At 46.0% G+C, this 14,783-nt stretch overlaps 1 protein-coding gene across 1 annotated transcript in view; it reads right to left on the bottom strand.

Moving 5' to 3' along the window:
* Positions 1-14,783, bottom strand: part of GPC3 (glypican 3) — a 133,099-nt gene that overhangs the window by 28,185 nt on the left and 90,131 nt on the right. Inside the window, exon 5 of the mRNA XM_066338539.1 lies at positions 14,318-14,438. Coding sequence (XP_066194636.1) covers positions 14,318-14,438 — 121 coding nt within the window. The remainder of the gene's footprint in view (positions 1-14,317; positions 14,439-14,783) is intronic.

Genomic DNA, 14,783 nt, shown 5'->3' with positions numbered 1-14,783 from the left:
AAGAGCAGAGAAACTTTCTGGCAGAGAGAATTAAGCTTTGGGATATTTTCAGATTTAATAAGCTCAGTGGGGGAGCAAGGGAAGATCAGGATTTTTCAGTTGTGTGTTTTCAAACATTAAAATAACTGAGCATTTCTTGTAGTACTACTTTTTTCCTTGGCACGCCATAAATTAGCAGCTTAATTTCTATGCCTTTGTAGGCACAATAAAACAGGAACTTTCTGAGAAACATCACGTGGGCTCCAACTTTGGATCAAGTGAACGTGACATCCCTTTGCCACACTGCTCTTTCGTTTGCCAGGAGAAAAACTCCATCCTCAGGCACGTCCTCCCCAGCTGCTGATAACTATAGAGAGGTTCAATTAAATTTTGGAGCCCCCTGTGGGATAAATAGAGCCCACAACACAAAACCAATGGAAGAGTTAGCAGGAGACCAGGCATGGGGTGGAAATCCCACTCCACTCCATTGGTACATCCAGACCCAGGAATGCTGCTGGATGTCTCATCTTCATCCAGAGCAGCAGCCCTAGTCCCACTCATCAACCATTCCACAACCTCCCTGATGGTTTGCATGCTTTATGAAATTATATTTGGTGTACTGAACACAGATTCCCCATCCTTAAATAGCAAGCAGAGCTGACTGTACCCTAACATTACAGTTTATTCATGTCCTGTGGTTTAAAGCCCATGGTAAGAGGCAGAAAAATACACAGTCTGGTGATCACCAAAGTGAGATAGCTTTAACTTAATCACAACTCACCCAGCTGTAAGAGTTTACTGTCATATCTGCTCTTCTTTGTTAAACCATAATGGCAAAAATACACTGTATTTACAACATAGCTGATGTAAACCGGAGCAATCTTTGTGGGAGGCCAGGCACACACATCCACCCACCTCTGAGGGGGCTGTGGGGCTTTCCTCTCCCATCCATGGTAAGAAACTCCCTCTGCTCCTCACTACAAGTTCTAACAGATCAGGTGTCCAGGTGTCCATCAGTTCTCTTTACAACCCCATCCCTTTTAAACCATGACCCTTGGGATGGGTAGGGTGGGCATTGCCAGGGCACTGGCAGGAAGGACTCCAAGGGACACTGGGCAGTCACATCTGGTTTCCATGAACATCTTTCATTGTTGGGCTTGTCTTGTGGTCTCCCTACAGCCTAAAACACAAGGCAGATGGGAATGGTGTGCCGAGCCTTCCTGCTAAAAAAGCACCCCAGGGCATCCCAGCATGATTTACACAATTATTCATAACTGTACAGTGACCAGACAAAAACAGATGCAGCAATGTGGGGTAATGACTCAGCTTGTCTTGGACAGGCCACTGTATGCTGAAATATTTTTAACTCCTCATTCTTTACAACCACTTTACTCAGAGCTCCCCATCCTACCAGCCCACTGAGCCACCTGGTCCTATTTTTCCAATTTTACCTTAAATACTGGGAACTGCAACATACTTTTTATCATTAATCTCCCATCTCTGAAAAGAGTTCAGCATCAAGTTTCTTGGATTACAGTTTAATAGCTGTTTTCCCCTTTTGGAAATAAGCCCGCAGTATTGCAAATATCAATTTGAGCAATACCCAAAATTGTGCCCACAAATTCAGATTAAATACTGTCAGCAAGCTACAAGCACTGTGCTCCTTTAGGGCAGAAATCATCCCTTTCAACACACTTCAAAAATATGTAAAGTAAAGAGAACAGCCAAAGAGATTATTAAGGGGAATAAAAGACTTTTAGAAAAACATTTAATTCCTTCATGAGTTTAGGGGAGAAGCTTGATTGATATTTGTAATCTTTTGGTGGACAGAGCTGTCATTTAATTTAGCTTGCATGACTGGAAGAATTTAACAAGAAGTGTTCCAGAGAGTTTCGCTGAAATTCTTCGCATGTTTTCAGTAAGCCTCTGGAATACGATCAAACCTAAAAAGCTGGAGAGGATGGAGACTAAACTTACAGCTAAAATAATATTCAGAATTGTAATATATGCTTAATAATCAAGTATTCACATCCAGCAGAAAAAGTGCCTCAGTGCACAAATGACTCTGGAGCCCCTGCCATGTGTCCATGTGCTGCTTTGCATCAGGAAGGGAGCCCTGGGAACTCATCCTAGCAGTGAAAACCAGCTCCTGGCTCTGCTAGAAACCTCCCAAAACTCAATTAATTTCACCAATTCACATCTGCTTGCAAAGCACGGGATGCCTTCTTTCAGGAGCCTCGTAAGGAAGAGTTTGGGAGGAGCAAAAGTGTTATTTTCCCTTTCTTCACTCCAGTCACCCATCCAGCCACACACTTTTGACTACCTGACACAAGTACTGAGGGTATTTCTCACACAACTCCTGAGATTCCAAACAGATCAGCTTTTTCTATTTTAAATTCCAGCCTGCTAAAAACATTGGGGTTTGGAGGTGAAAAACTAGATCTTATGCAGCCAATCCTGACCTTGAAATCTGCAATACCAAATAATTTATGTGTGGCTTTTGAATCAGGGCAGCATCATGGGAAACGTGCCGATTTTCACACGATACTGTTCCCTGTTAACAGCTCATTACAATGTACAGAAGTATATTCCCATTATGAAACACAGCTGGGGTTGTTTTGCTTACGAAGGTCATTATCTGATCACAGGCAAGAATCAGAAAAAGGAACCCATTTTATAAGGCTGAAGTTGTGGACTTTTTCAAAACTCATGTGTTTTGAATTTCGTGGCCTGATCATACACAAGCATGCAACAGCAGAATCGATTCTCTCCACTTCCTCTGCTTATTAGCCCTGGATATAGCATGGAAAAAATTATCTTTTATTAGCAAATGCTTTTTTATTTAACCAACCCTCATGAGAGTGCTGGTACCCTCCACACCACATTTCTATTTCCCAGCTCCCTTAGGTTTATCCACACTGTGGAGAGGCACCTTAGTGTGGCACAGGAGTGTGCACCAGCACAAACTCAATGCAATGTCAACAGCATCATTCTTTTCATTGCTTCTTTCCAAGCTCCAGAGAGCCTTCCCTCTCCTGGGCAGCAGCAAAATGCAACACATTTACAGAGAAACTCATTGTTCCCTGGTACCAAGTACCACACTCTATTTGAAAACAGGATATTTAAAAATTTAAAAATATCTGTAAATACCAGGATCTGTACTTCTGTCTAGCAAGAGTGAACACATGAGCGTGTGCACACCAACTCTTCTCATCACAAGGTTGGCCCATGGATGGACAAACCCATTTTGGGAGGAGAACATCTGAATTGCGGTTTCCTTATGATCCTTCCATTTGACTGCACCTTGGCAGCACAAACATGGCAGAGCAGAAACCTGTTCCTCATTGAATTCCTACTTCAAGCTCAGCAGAACAAAGAATGATCACTAATCAGACGTAAATAAAGTGAAAGCAGACTTTGGAGATGGAAAAGTAATTTTCCGTGCTTGGAGAAATGATGAGTTGGACATGGCAATTTTCTCAGCTTCTCTAAAGGCCAGTCCTGCATTTCTCAGTATTGCCTCCTTCAAGACATAACAGGTTGTGTGCTACTGGAGCTGAACTCAGCAGAGCTAGCCCCAGACAGCACCTCCTGCGTGCTCTGAGCAGCATGAGCAAGGGATGGCCTTGGAATTCCCTGCTCACACACTGATCTTGAGTCACTCTTGCTTTGTGGCTCGATACCAGTCCATGCTGACGGGTGTCTAAAGTTGTGAACCATAGCTCTGAGCTTACAGTGCGGCTTCTTAACCATAAAAAAATGTTTTAGTCTTTAATTCTAGCACTCAAAATACCTAGAACAGGAAAAATCACTACCAAGCATCACTCAGGGTTTACCAGCACAGCAGGACCCATTTTACTGTCTTCACAGTAAGAGGAGGTGCTCTTGGCTGCCAGCAAATCAGTATTCCTGGTCACTCTCTTGATAGCAAAGAAGCTGGTGACAGCAGTGAATTATTGACCAAAGGGTGGCCCTACTTTATGGACCATCAGCTTAATTCCAGATTAGCTATCCAAACTGACAACATCCCTATGGGTAAAGGAAGACAGATAAAGATTCCTAAGTGCTAGCAGTAATTAACATTGCACTGGACAGTAAATCTCTTTTGTCAGCAGAAGGGGCTACCAAGGCATTATGGATTGCTCTGGTTTGGTGAGGGCAGGCTGATGCCTGGGACTGGATGCTCCCGTGGAGGTTAAGCCCTGGCTGGCATCAATGCAGGCACAAGGACCAGCTCCTCCTCTGCTATCCCCCAGGCAGGGGAGGTGTCACTTCCCTGGCCTGAACAAAAGCTCATTCATCAGTGGACACATGTGAAAAAGAGATTACTCAGGCTTTAAGATCAGCTCATTCACCTTATATCGAGTTCCTTCCCTTTCCACCCCAACTATTCATGGCTTATTTTTGTGTAGCAGTAGGAAGGAACAGGATAGTGTGGGTGCTGAGGGCTGAGGTGTCCAGCCCAGCCTTGTGGGGTTCTGGGCATTCCCTGTCTACTTCTGGCTCATCCCCTGAGCTCTACACCACTGCTGGAGAAATGCTGCTTTCCTCTTCGTGCTACTACAGCCCCTTCTCCCATTCTGCCTTTCCAAGCCTTAACTGTCACTGGCCCTTCAGCATCCCTTCCTACATCTGCTTCCATCAAACACAGACATCCCTCACACTCAAAAAACCCAATAATTATATTATAATCCAACCATCAAACATGTGGTTGGACCAGGCAGCAGATGGTGCCTTCAGCACTTTGCTGGAGTCTGGACCAATTCCTCTCAAGATCAGAAAGACTTCCATGAGCTACCGCTTCCCTAGAAGCAACATTGGAATGCAGCTATTTACTGCCAACGCCCTCTTCCAGGTCTTCTTCACTTTGCCTCGGCTGATGAGGCACATTAACTACCCACACCTGTCAAGAGTGGTGGAAAAGGTTTTGCAAAAATGCTCCTTTTCTTGCTACCTGCAAGGGCTGTCTATCTTGTCCCCTCTCCACATTGTTCTTCCTCTGACATGATATCCCTGCTCCTTCTCCCCACAAAGTTTCTCAGTCTCCTACCAGTAGCCTCAGCTGCCTTCTTCTCTCCTTTCCACTTGCTCTGAGTCACTAGAAATGAGAACCTACCAATTTCTCCACCTCTCAAGCAGCCACCCCTCAAGGCGTTGGCAGCTGAGTGAAGGAGGGGTGTGGGAGCCTACATGGGCCAGGATCCATCACTGCTATTATCCATATTTTCCATATTTTGTTTGGTTTTGTTGGAGCAGAACCCCACTCTTCTACCCAAACACCACTCAGGAAGGCCCAACATCACCAGAAGATGAAACATGAGACAACAAGCAAAGTAGGAGCACAAGGAACAAGACAAAAATGGGCAGAGGTGGAGCAATTAACCACCTCATTGCCATCACATCCTTCAGGCATCTGAGCAGGCATGGCCTGGATGTCAGAGCACCGAGAAGGACATGCAGGTCTCACACCACCTCGAGCCATTTGCTATAACAGCCCCATGGCTCTGTAAAGAGGTGATCAGGCTCTGTAAAGGGGGCACAGGCAGGGGGTGCAGCAGTCAGGGGTTCCCACAGCCTCCTCCTGCCCAGCCCAGGCTGCTGGAGCAGCTGGGAGATTTCCTCTTGGCTCAGGCTCTTGGGCTGCTGGGATGTCTGAAGGGCTGCCTGTGAGACAAACATCCCGTCCTTGGCACCAGGTAGGAAACAGCAAGCTGAGACCTGGGCAGGAAGGATTTTTTTTTTTTTCCTTCCTCTTCTTCTTCTGCAACACAAACCCCTGTCCCAGCCACTTTCCTTTCCCCCCATAAAAGCTCCCAGTGGAGAGGCACTCCTCAAATCATGTATTTTTGTGCACAGTGTTGTGTTGCACAGAGGTTTCTGCCGGAACACCTGAGTTTTGAGGTTTGAGTCACCCTGGCTGCATCCTGCCCTCCTAGGGGCTGTTCTTTCCAAACTTTACTTTTGCATTCACTTCCCTTCAGGGCTCTGGAAGCCCAAAAAACAACTACAAGCAGTTCAGATAGATGTCCCCTGGTCCACAGAGCTTCAGAGGGAACTGAACAGCTGCCTTATAAGCCAGTTATCTCCCATCAGACGAGACAACCCCAGCATGGGGTTAATTATCAAGCTGTTGATTTCAGCAGCGATTTAAATCAGGCAGGGGGAGGAGGACTCCATGGCAAGCACCCCCAAACCTGTTAGCTAGGCAGGAGGAAGCAGCTGGTCTCTAATTAATGGCTAATGGCTGGACTGGCTCCTAAGCAAGGTCTCAGCTCTCCTCCTGTGTTCAGAGCATAAATGCTACTTGCAAAAACAAACAAACAAACACAAAAACAAACAAACCAAAACCAACCAAACAAAAAACCTCCAGGGAACACAACTTTTCCATATCTATGAACTCCAGGGACACAAGTTTTCCATATAACATATTTCCACAAATATTTCAGTGCCAATATTGGCACCTAGGATGGTCTACCAACAGGATAAGGAACCAACCATCCAAGCTCCAGCATGGGCACTGCTGAAACACTGAGGTGCAACTCATCACAACAGCAAGGCTCAGGCCTCTGGAGCTGCAGGCAGGAGGAGCCCTGCCTGGTGTGGTTCTCCCACACATGATGCACAGACACCAACTGAACAGCTGAACCAACTTAAGTGTTTAAATTAAGTTCAAAGCTGTGACTTTATACCCTCCCTCAGTGAGACACAACACTCACAGAGGAAGCCCTGAAATGCACATATATGAGTCTCACCCACAGCTTTTAGATTATGTGCTGCAGGAAAAGGTCAGTAAACTCCTTTCCCACCAATAGGCAGGAGGCATTTGAGGGGTCCTGCCAAAAATAAAAGGTAACTTCCTCCCCATCACAGTATTTGTTGATGGCTCAAACACCCACCCACTGCCAGCTGCCTCTCACTTCCTTGCTGACCCTGCTGCATCAGCAGCATCTTCTTACACATGTCCTCAAACAAACATATTTCCTTCTCTTAAATATCACTCCTGGAAATATAGCCAAGAGAGGCAACAAATCTTGCTGCAACCCAAGCTTCTCTCTTTGCTCAGTCTGATGTGCTGCAAGAGCCATCTCTCATTGCATGGGGTCCAGCAGCACGAGCACAAAAACACAACCTAGTCCCTGCAGCCAGTTACAGGTCAAAACCAAGCTAAGAAGTTTAATGAGCAACAGCATTAACCAAGAGCCTTCCTGAGACATGAGGGGTATTTACACCTGCCCCAATGCAGCCAGGTAAAAAGGGTTTCACTGGCTGGGAAAGGGGTTTGCCAGCACAGGGGAAATACCTGCCAGAAGTGTGCCCTCTTCCCCCTGCAGGCACAGGGCTTGGGTGAAGTGTTAGAATTGCATGGGGGAAATTTCCAGCTCCAACCTGCCTAGCACATGAAGCAGTTCAGGGTGTGATGGGAATCTCACCGGCATTTGTGCCACACTGCCTGTACACCATGCCACGGCTGGGCACCACGTTCCCACAGCACAGGGCTGGAGAAGGAAATTCCTGTCACAGCTGGCCCTCTCTGCCCACAGTGGGTCTGATAGTGCTGCCTTTTCCTCTGGCCCCTAAGAACATCACCACTGAGCAGTCTTACACCACCTTAAACTGGAATCAAAAGTAACATTATTATCAAGACTCTTCCTTGGGAACGAAAGCAACTGGATTTCTTTTGCAGCCAAGAAAACCAGAGGTTAGGTTACCTTCTGAACAATGAAAATAGCCTCTTTGAATCCCAGTCCCCAGTCAGTCTGGACCACATTTTAAAAACCTTGATGTTGAGTGAAATTTTGGAGAAAAACATGAGAAAACTACCCAGCGTTCCAGACAGCTGTGTCCTTTGTTACTGGGCCCATCAGGGAGGACACCTACCTCAGACATCTACTGATTAAATTACAGCCTGAGTCACAGCACAAGGCGACACTTGATACAATTAACCAGGCCCGGAATAACTGTAATTAACTGTTAATCTGCTATCAATAGCTCCACTTACACCGGGTTTTGCTGCACAAGGATTCCTTCAGGTTTGTTTCCTCCACAACAGGATAAACTTCAGCTCTGGTACAGGATATCTGGTGTTTGTTTTAAGGCACCACTGTGCATCAGCTGCATGTTCTGGACACAAAGGCAAATGAATCTCCTTTAAAGGTGTTGGTGTGGCTTTTTCCACAGCTGATTTCCATAGCACTGCTCGGAGGATGGTCCCTGCAGGACACACTTGAAGCCACAGAGACAAAGCTGAAACCCCTCACAGATATAAGACCACTTGAGGATTCACCTCTGTTTGAAAACAGGCACACAAACACACCAGGTACAAACAATCTCTGGCTGTTTAAAATCAGTGTGGGGTAACCTGTGGATACAGCATTCCTCAACAATTCCAATAAACCTGGAGGTTTGCCACAGAGTCCCAGCAGGTGATGTCTGCTGCAGGGAGGTGATGGCTCTTCCTAAAGAGGGAAAGAAGGGGTTTTAGGTTTGAAAGTCAGCTGACAGTCAGATACCTTCAGATTTAATTACATTCTCATTACCAAGGGTTGCTCTTCCCCTGATTTAACTGCCCTGGCAAAATCCTGACAGTACCACTTGCAGACAGAGTGGGAGAGCATTTACCCAGTATTAATGGGAGCCAAGACACAGATAAAAGGACAATGGAATTAGTACTTAAATACCAGGCCTAGACTCGGTGGAGCTGTAGATTATTTTGTGTACTAAAGAAGAATTAACTGATCCATTCTAAAATGCATTTATCATTGAAATAAAAATCTTCTGTCATTCCATTTAATAGCCTTAGTAAAAAATAATTGCAATGCCTGGTTGCTTTTCAACAACATGTGGTTTTAATATTTTAATTGTTACAAACTGTTTAATAATGATGAACAAAAGGCGTGACCAAGTAATTATTGTATTTATTAACATTTCATTTGAGGACGTGATAGATTATGTTGCATATATACATCACTTCAGACATTGTAGTGCAAACTTATTGAAGGTGGAAAATGAGTCAAAAGTGACTTGCTTTGGTGCAATTTAAATATTGTATTTTCAAGTGATTAGTGTTGTGCCTTGCATTATTTAACAATCTGGCAGTTTGCACATTTTTCTAATTAGTATGCAGCTCCATCTGATCAGGGAATTAAAATACAGTGGGAATAATAAACCTCAGAGAGCCTAGCAGGCACAGGGAAACTTTCACCAAATCCGTCAAAGTAATGGATTTTTCTGAAGGGGGAGATATATTCCTGAGAAGTCCCCAGCTCCACAGGCTCTCCCATAATAAACTTCATATTTCCCTGTGTGCCCTGAGCAGGGTCTGGGTCCCTTTGCCACCCCGAGCTTGTCTCCCTGTGGTGGGGTCAGACCCTCCTCACTGGCCCCTGGTGCTCCACCACTGTATTTTGAGCAAAGAGGTTGCAGGGGACTCAGGCACAAGGGCATCACACCGTTCCCAGGCCTATTTTGTTTACATTTGATTCAATCAAGTTGTGGCCTTTTGGCCTCTTTCCAAATTAACTTCTGGGTGACCTCCACCATGCCCTCTCCCAGCAGCCAGGCCGCCGGGAAACAGCCCATTAAACCTACAAACAAATATGGGACATATTGGTTGATCAAACCAGCTTCAAACACGGTTCTGGAAATGCCAGGACGTGCCTTTTTTTGTGAACTTCAGGTCTATTTTGTCTTTGGTCAGTCACACCTCTGGGCCCCCGCTTTTTTTCTTTTCTTTCTTTCTTTTTTTTTTCTTCTTTTCTTTTTTCCTTCCAAGTATAGTCATGTGTTTTAGTGCCTCGTAAAACTTCTAAATTTTGTTCTCATCCTCCTGCAAACCCCTCTAAGAGCAACGTGAGGTTCTTTCACATGGGGCTCACTGCAGGACTGGGTCTTTACACCGAGCACATGAAGAAAGGCAGTGAGACCCTGCTTGGGGGAACAGCTGTAATACTCCAAGAAATTGTGTCTTCCCCTTATTTCCAAGGAAATAAATCAAAGGGAGTTTCTCAGGGTCTGTGAAAGCATATTGCCTGGATTCCCATCCCCAAAGGGTTTATTTTTTCAAGAGCTTATATGGTAGTTAGATTTCTGGCTAGAAAATATGCAATATGATAAAAACACAGTCCCTATATGGGGCAATAAATTACAGATTGTTTGATGTGGAAACCAAAGAACTGTCAAACTCTAGTATATCTGAAATATTCTAAATGAGCCCTTAACTCGAGTGTCTGGAAATGTACAATATGTTTCCAGGCCATTCAATTTTGTAAAGACACATCTTCCCCAGCTAAGTTTCCTTTTATGGATTTTACCATTAATTTTTGATATGTTTCTTCCCTGCTTTTCTTTAAAAATTGTGCTCTTCTTCCTCGAGACAGTGCTATGATAAAACACCAGGATTTACCTAAGTGTAAAAAGAGACTGCAACTGGGCACCAGCTTAAAGAGGTCATGGCATTGAGGATGAAATAAAGCATCTGCTGCAACAGTGTCAGAGCCCCAAAAGCACTGCAAAGGATGTAAAAGTCACTTCAGGACAGACAGGGACAGGAGGGAGGACTGAGAGTGTCACATTAGCCAGTTTGGTACGACAGATTCCTGCTGCACCCTCACGCCAGCATCACCCAGGTCCTTCAGAGGACTTCAGAGGTCTTCAGGTCTCCAGAGCCTTCCATGGAGGAGGATGGCCAACAGGAGGTCACCCAGCGTGGCAGAGCTCCCAGGACGTGGGACATGCTGGCACCACACCTCCCACCTCCATGCATAGCTGTTAAAACCTGAAGCTCATCCCCATCTGTCAGCCACTCCAACATACCCGTGGCTGGAGGAAAATGGAGTGACCAGAGGAAATGGCTCACCCAGCACACAGCTTTCTGCCTGGGGATGTTACCAAGTCACAAAAAATCTGAGCAAGACACTGTGCTGACACTGAATAACCTTTCAGTTTCAATATAGCTTTACTCAAGGGATGAGTGAAAACCCTTCTAGCGAGAAACAGACCCCATCCACTCTGGGAAATAAAAGTTAGGAACCAATTCCAATTCATTTTCCTGAAGGTGACCCTTAGCCTCCCAGCTGAGATAACAATGCTAATATTTATGGATGGGCTGTTCATGCCTCTGGGCACACAACAAAAATAACTCAAATCAAAACTTGGTAGACATCTAACAGAACTGAGGGGGAAAAAAATTTCAATATGGCAATAATAAAGCATCTCACCCACCAATGCACAAAAAATAGCATCAGCCACAATCACACGTTTGGGTGAAACAAAAATGGTCTGATGTGATGAATAGGCAGCACTGAGGGGGACTCATCCAGAAAGGGCTTACTTGAGACAGCACACAACTCGGGCACTGTGCTTTACTCATTTATTTATTTTAGCTTGATAGGTGCTCAAAGCAAAAAAATACCATCTGGGACACTTTCCCTTCCCCTTTTCTCTGGGTTAGGTTTTCTCTACATCTTTCAATCCCCATGGGTTTAACCCTAATACACAAACCCTGTTCTCATTTCAAACTGCAAGCATTTGATGAGAATTTCTCATGTGAATGTGTGTGCTTTTACCCAAATTAGGTTTGAGAAGACACGAACTAAAGAGGAAGCACAATTTGCACACACAACACTGAAAGAATAGACACTTCCAGCAGCATGAGCATCCTGGAATAAAGGCGAAGTCATCAGCAAATTACAGATATTTAGCAAAAATCTCCAAGTAAAAATAAAAGCTGTGGACCTCTATGAAAATTGTACAACAGCATGGTTCCTGAGTCTGCCCACACCCACAAAATCCAGGGTGTATCTCCAACACAACATGCTGGGAGGAAGCCACAACATTGTACAAGAGTCACAATTTACAGGTAGTCACACGGGAATCTAATTTACAGCTCTGAGCACCACAAAGATGGTCTTTTCTCCAAAAGATCCTGGATGTCTGAAAATCTTTAAAAGCCACTGTTGGCTTGAGCTTGCTGGATAAGGAGATTTTCAACCCTCTCCAGCTCAGGACTTCCCACTGCTTCCCAAATCTGAAGCCAACACCTGAAAGACACAACCATCATTCATCCAGAGCTGCTGCTCCTTCCACATTTAATACTCTTTGGCAATCAAGATGCATTCCAGATGTGAAAGAGAGCTCAAAACTTCCTTCAGCCAAGAAAATAAGTGTGATGGTAAGGTCTGACACCCCAAATCCCAAATTTAAGTAACCTCCACAGTTACTTTCCTGGCGTATATGCTACTGACCATAGACTACAGACCCTCCACAGGAATAGAATCATATCATAGAATTACAGATTGGTTTGGGTGGGAAGAGATCTTACAGATCATGTAGTTCCAGTCCCCTGCCATGGGCAGGGACATTTTCCTTAGACCAGTTTCTTCCAAGCCCCATCCATGAACTCTTCCAGGAATGGGGCAGCTACAGCTTCTCTGGGCAAGCTTCAAAACTAATTTGCACTAATACTTCTCATTTTTCTCCTGACTTTATTCTCAGTTCCTCCTCTTTCTCAAACACAGCTTTTTCACATTTTTTAGGCTCTTACATTTATGCTGTTCAAACAAAAACAGCTCACCTGCCCCCCACGACACATTCCAACCTGACACTGAAAGCCACTGGGGGGGAAGCACCATAAGAGATCATGACAAAGCTGCCTGTATTCACCCCCTCACCACAATTTTTCTCTGAGCAGCAGCTGACAGAGACTGCTGCTGCAAACAGCTGAGTTGAGCACAGCAGTGTTTACCCAGGGTCTCCCACTCCACAGACCTCCACTCCTCAGAAGCCCAAGCTGTTCAGCGAAGACCTAACTTGACCCAGTCTGGCAGCCAGCATTTCACAACCACTTCATGTCAGCAGTTTCAAGTACATAATAACCATGTTTTGTTCAGTGCAACTTTCTCACTGTGAATGGCAAAATATCATTATCACCTGCAGGTTGAAGCCTGCCCTCTACCCCATTTAATAGGGAGCTGATTATGCTGTTCCCCCCACTTTTCCCCTTCTAATAATTATGGGCTGTTGGCAGATGGCACTGCTCAGCACAGGGACCATGTGGGAAGGCAGAGCAGGCTGTAGGGCTGTTGCCCATGGCAGCTCCTGCATTGTGGGGTGCTCCTGGGGACCCCAAATTCCTCGCTGCATCCTGCTCCCAGACAGCACCTAATGAGGCATGCCTGCATTGGAGGGCACGAGGGTTACACCGGGAATGGCTGTGAAAACAGTCCCTGGCAGTCCCGGAGCAGGAAAGCAGAGGTTAGCAGAAAAGTTGCTAAGCCAGCAACTCCAAACAGAGCCGCCCTCGTGGCCCACCCAGCCGGGAAGCAAAGCTGGGTTTAACCCCAGGAACCCACCACTGCTGGCCAGAGCTTTGTGCCAGAGCAACCCTGGGCAAGGTCCCCTTTGGGAAGAGCCTTCCCCGGAGAGATGGGGCAGCTCAGCTGTGTTAACAGTATTACCACCTGAGGATTCACCCTCAGTGCTGTGTCCTGGCAAAGCAGCGAGTCCAGGCCATCTGCCTATGGAAAACATCTCCTCTATGAGTCACTGTGACATCCACACTCAGCGACACGGAGGGCAGAGCAGTGACATGGAGTCCAGAGCCAGACCCCAGCCCAAGGCAGTGCTGGGGCAGGTTCAGCCACAATAATTCCCTGCAGAGCTGCCACCTACTTCCCTGGCAGCAGCAGGGCTTGTTCACAGACCTAGCCTGGCGTGGCATAATGGGCAGAGACAAGATACCACTTGTCGCAGGAAGGATGCCAGGTCTGAGGCAGTGGGAAGGAAGCTTCCTCCCCAGCAGAAAGGATCTCATCCAGCTCTGCCATTTCCCCACTCAACAGTAACTTGCCCCATTACTGACTGGGAGAGAAGGCCCAGGGAGATACAGCAAAGAAAACAGTGACCTTTTTATTGCCAGCCATGAGCAATGCCAGAAGGAACTCCTCCAGCCAGAGGGGACATCGGGTACATGCTATATGACCCTCTGCCAGCACATCATGCTCAAGGACACCCCGTCAGCTCCATCTTTCCTGGATGTCCACTGCTAAGGGCATGGATGCTCAGCAGAAGCATTCTTGTACTGCAGCATCCACATACGACCCAGGCTGAGTCCTGGGAGGCTGCGCCATGCAGAACCACACCACACCAGAGGTGTGCCCTGTGGTTCTGGTGCTGTGCAGAGCCAGGGTGGCACGGGCTCTGCACACAGGGCTCCCAGAGCTGCTGCAGATGGAGACACTTGGGATTGTCTGTCTGAGCCCAGAGAGAGTGCGGGGGAGGCCAAACTGATTTGGAAACCGCCCACTCTGGAGACACCCCTGCTGACACGTCTGCAACAAACCTGGTTGATGTGTTTCAGCTTGTCAATAATCTGGCTGATCACTGGCTCCGGGCCTTTCATCTTCACCTCATGGTTGCCAGCCTGAGCTTTTGCTCCATTCCTTGTGATCTGGGGACTGTACCTGTAAGAATGAGAACATAGAAGACCACAGTGTGATGGGCTAATAGAGAGGAGATCTTTAAAGTTCAGTAAGAACATAAGAAATTGCACGACAGGCAGCAGCCCTTTACAAAACAGAGTGCACAAGACAGTTATTAATGACAAAGAAAGGACAGAAGATTCCCATAAACATTTTTGCTCTGACTTTGCAAAGCAGCAAGATGATGTAGTTGTATCACTTGAGGACAATGAAGTCCTTTCCAGTCCATTAGTAACCAAGGAAGATGTTAAACAGTATACAATAGAGATAAATATTTTCACATAGCTTGCACCCAAGAGTCCTAAAAAAGCTAGCTCAGAAATTCTG

Source organism: Sylvia atricapilla, chromosome Z (assembly GCF_009819655.1).
Source record: "Sylvia atricapilla isolate bSylAtr1 chromosome Z, bSylAtr1.pri, whole genome shotgun sequence".
Classification (NCBI taxonomy): Eukaryota; Metazoa; Chordata; class Aves; order Passeriformes; family Sylviidae; genus Sylvia; species Sylvia atricapilla.
This window is presented reverse-complemented; position numbering and strand designations above follow the sequence as displayed.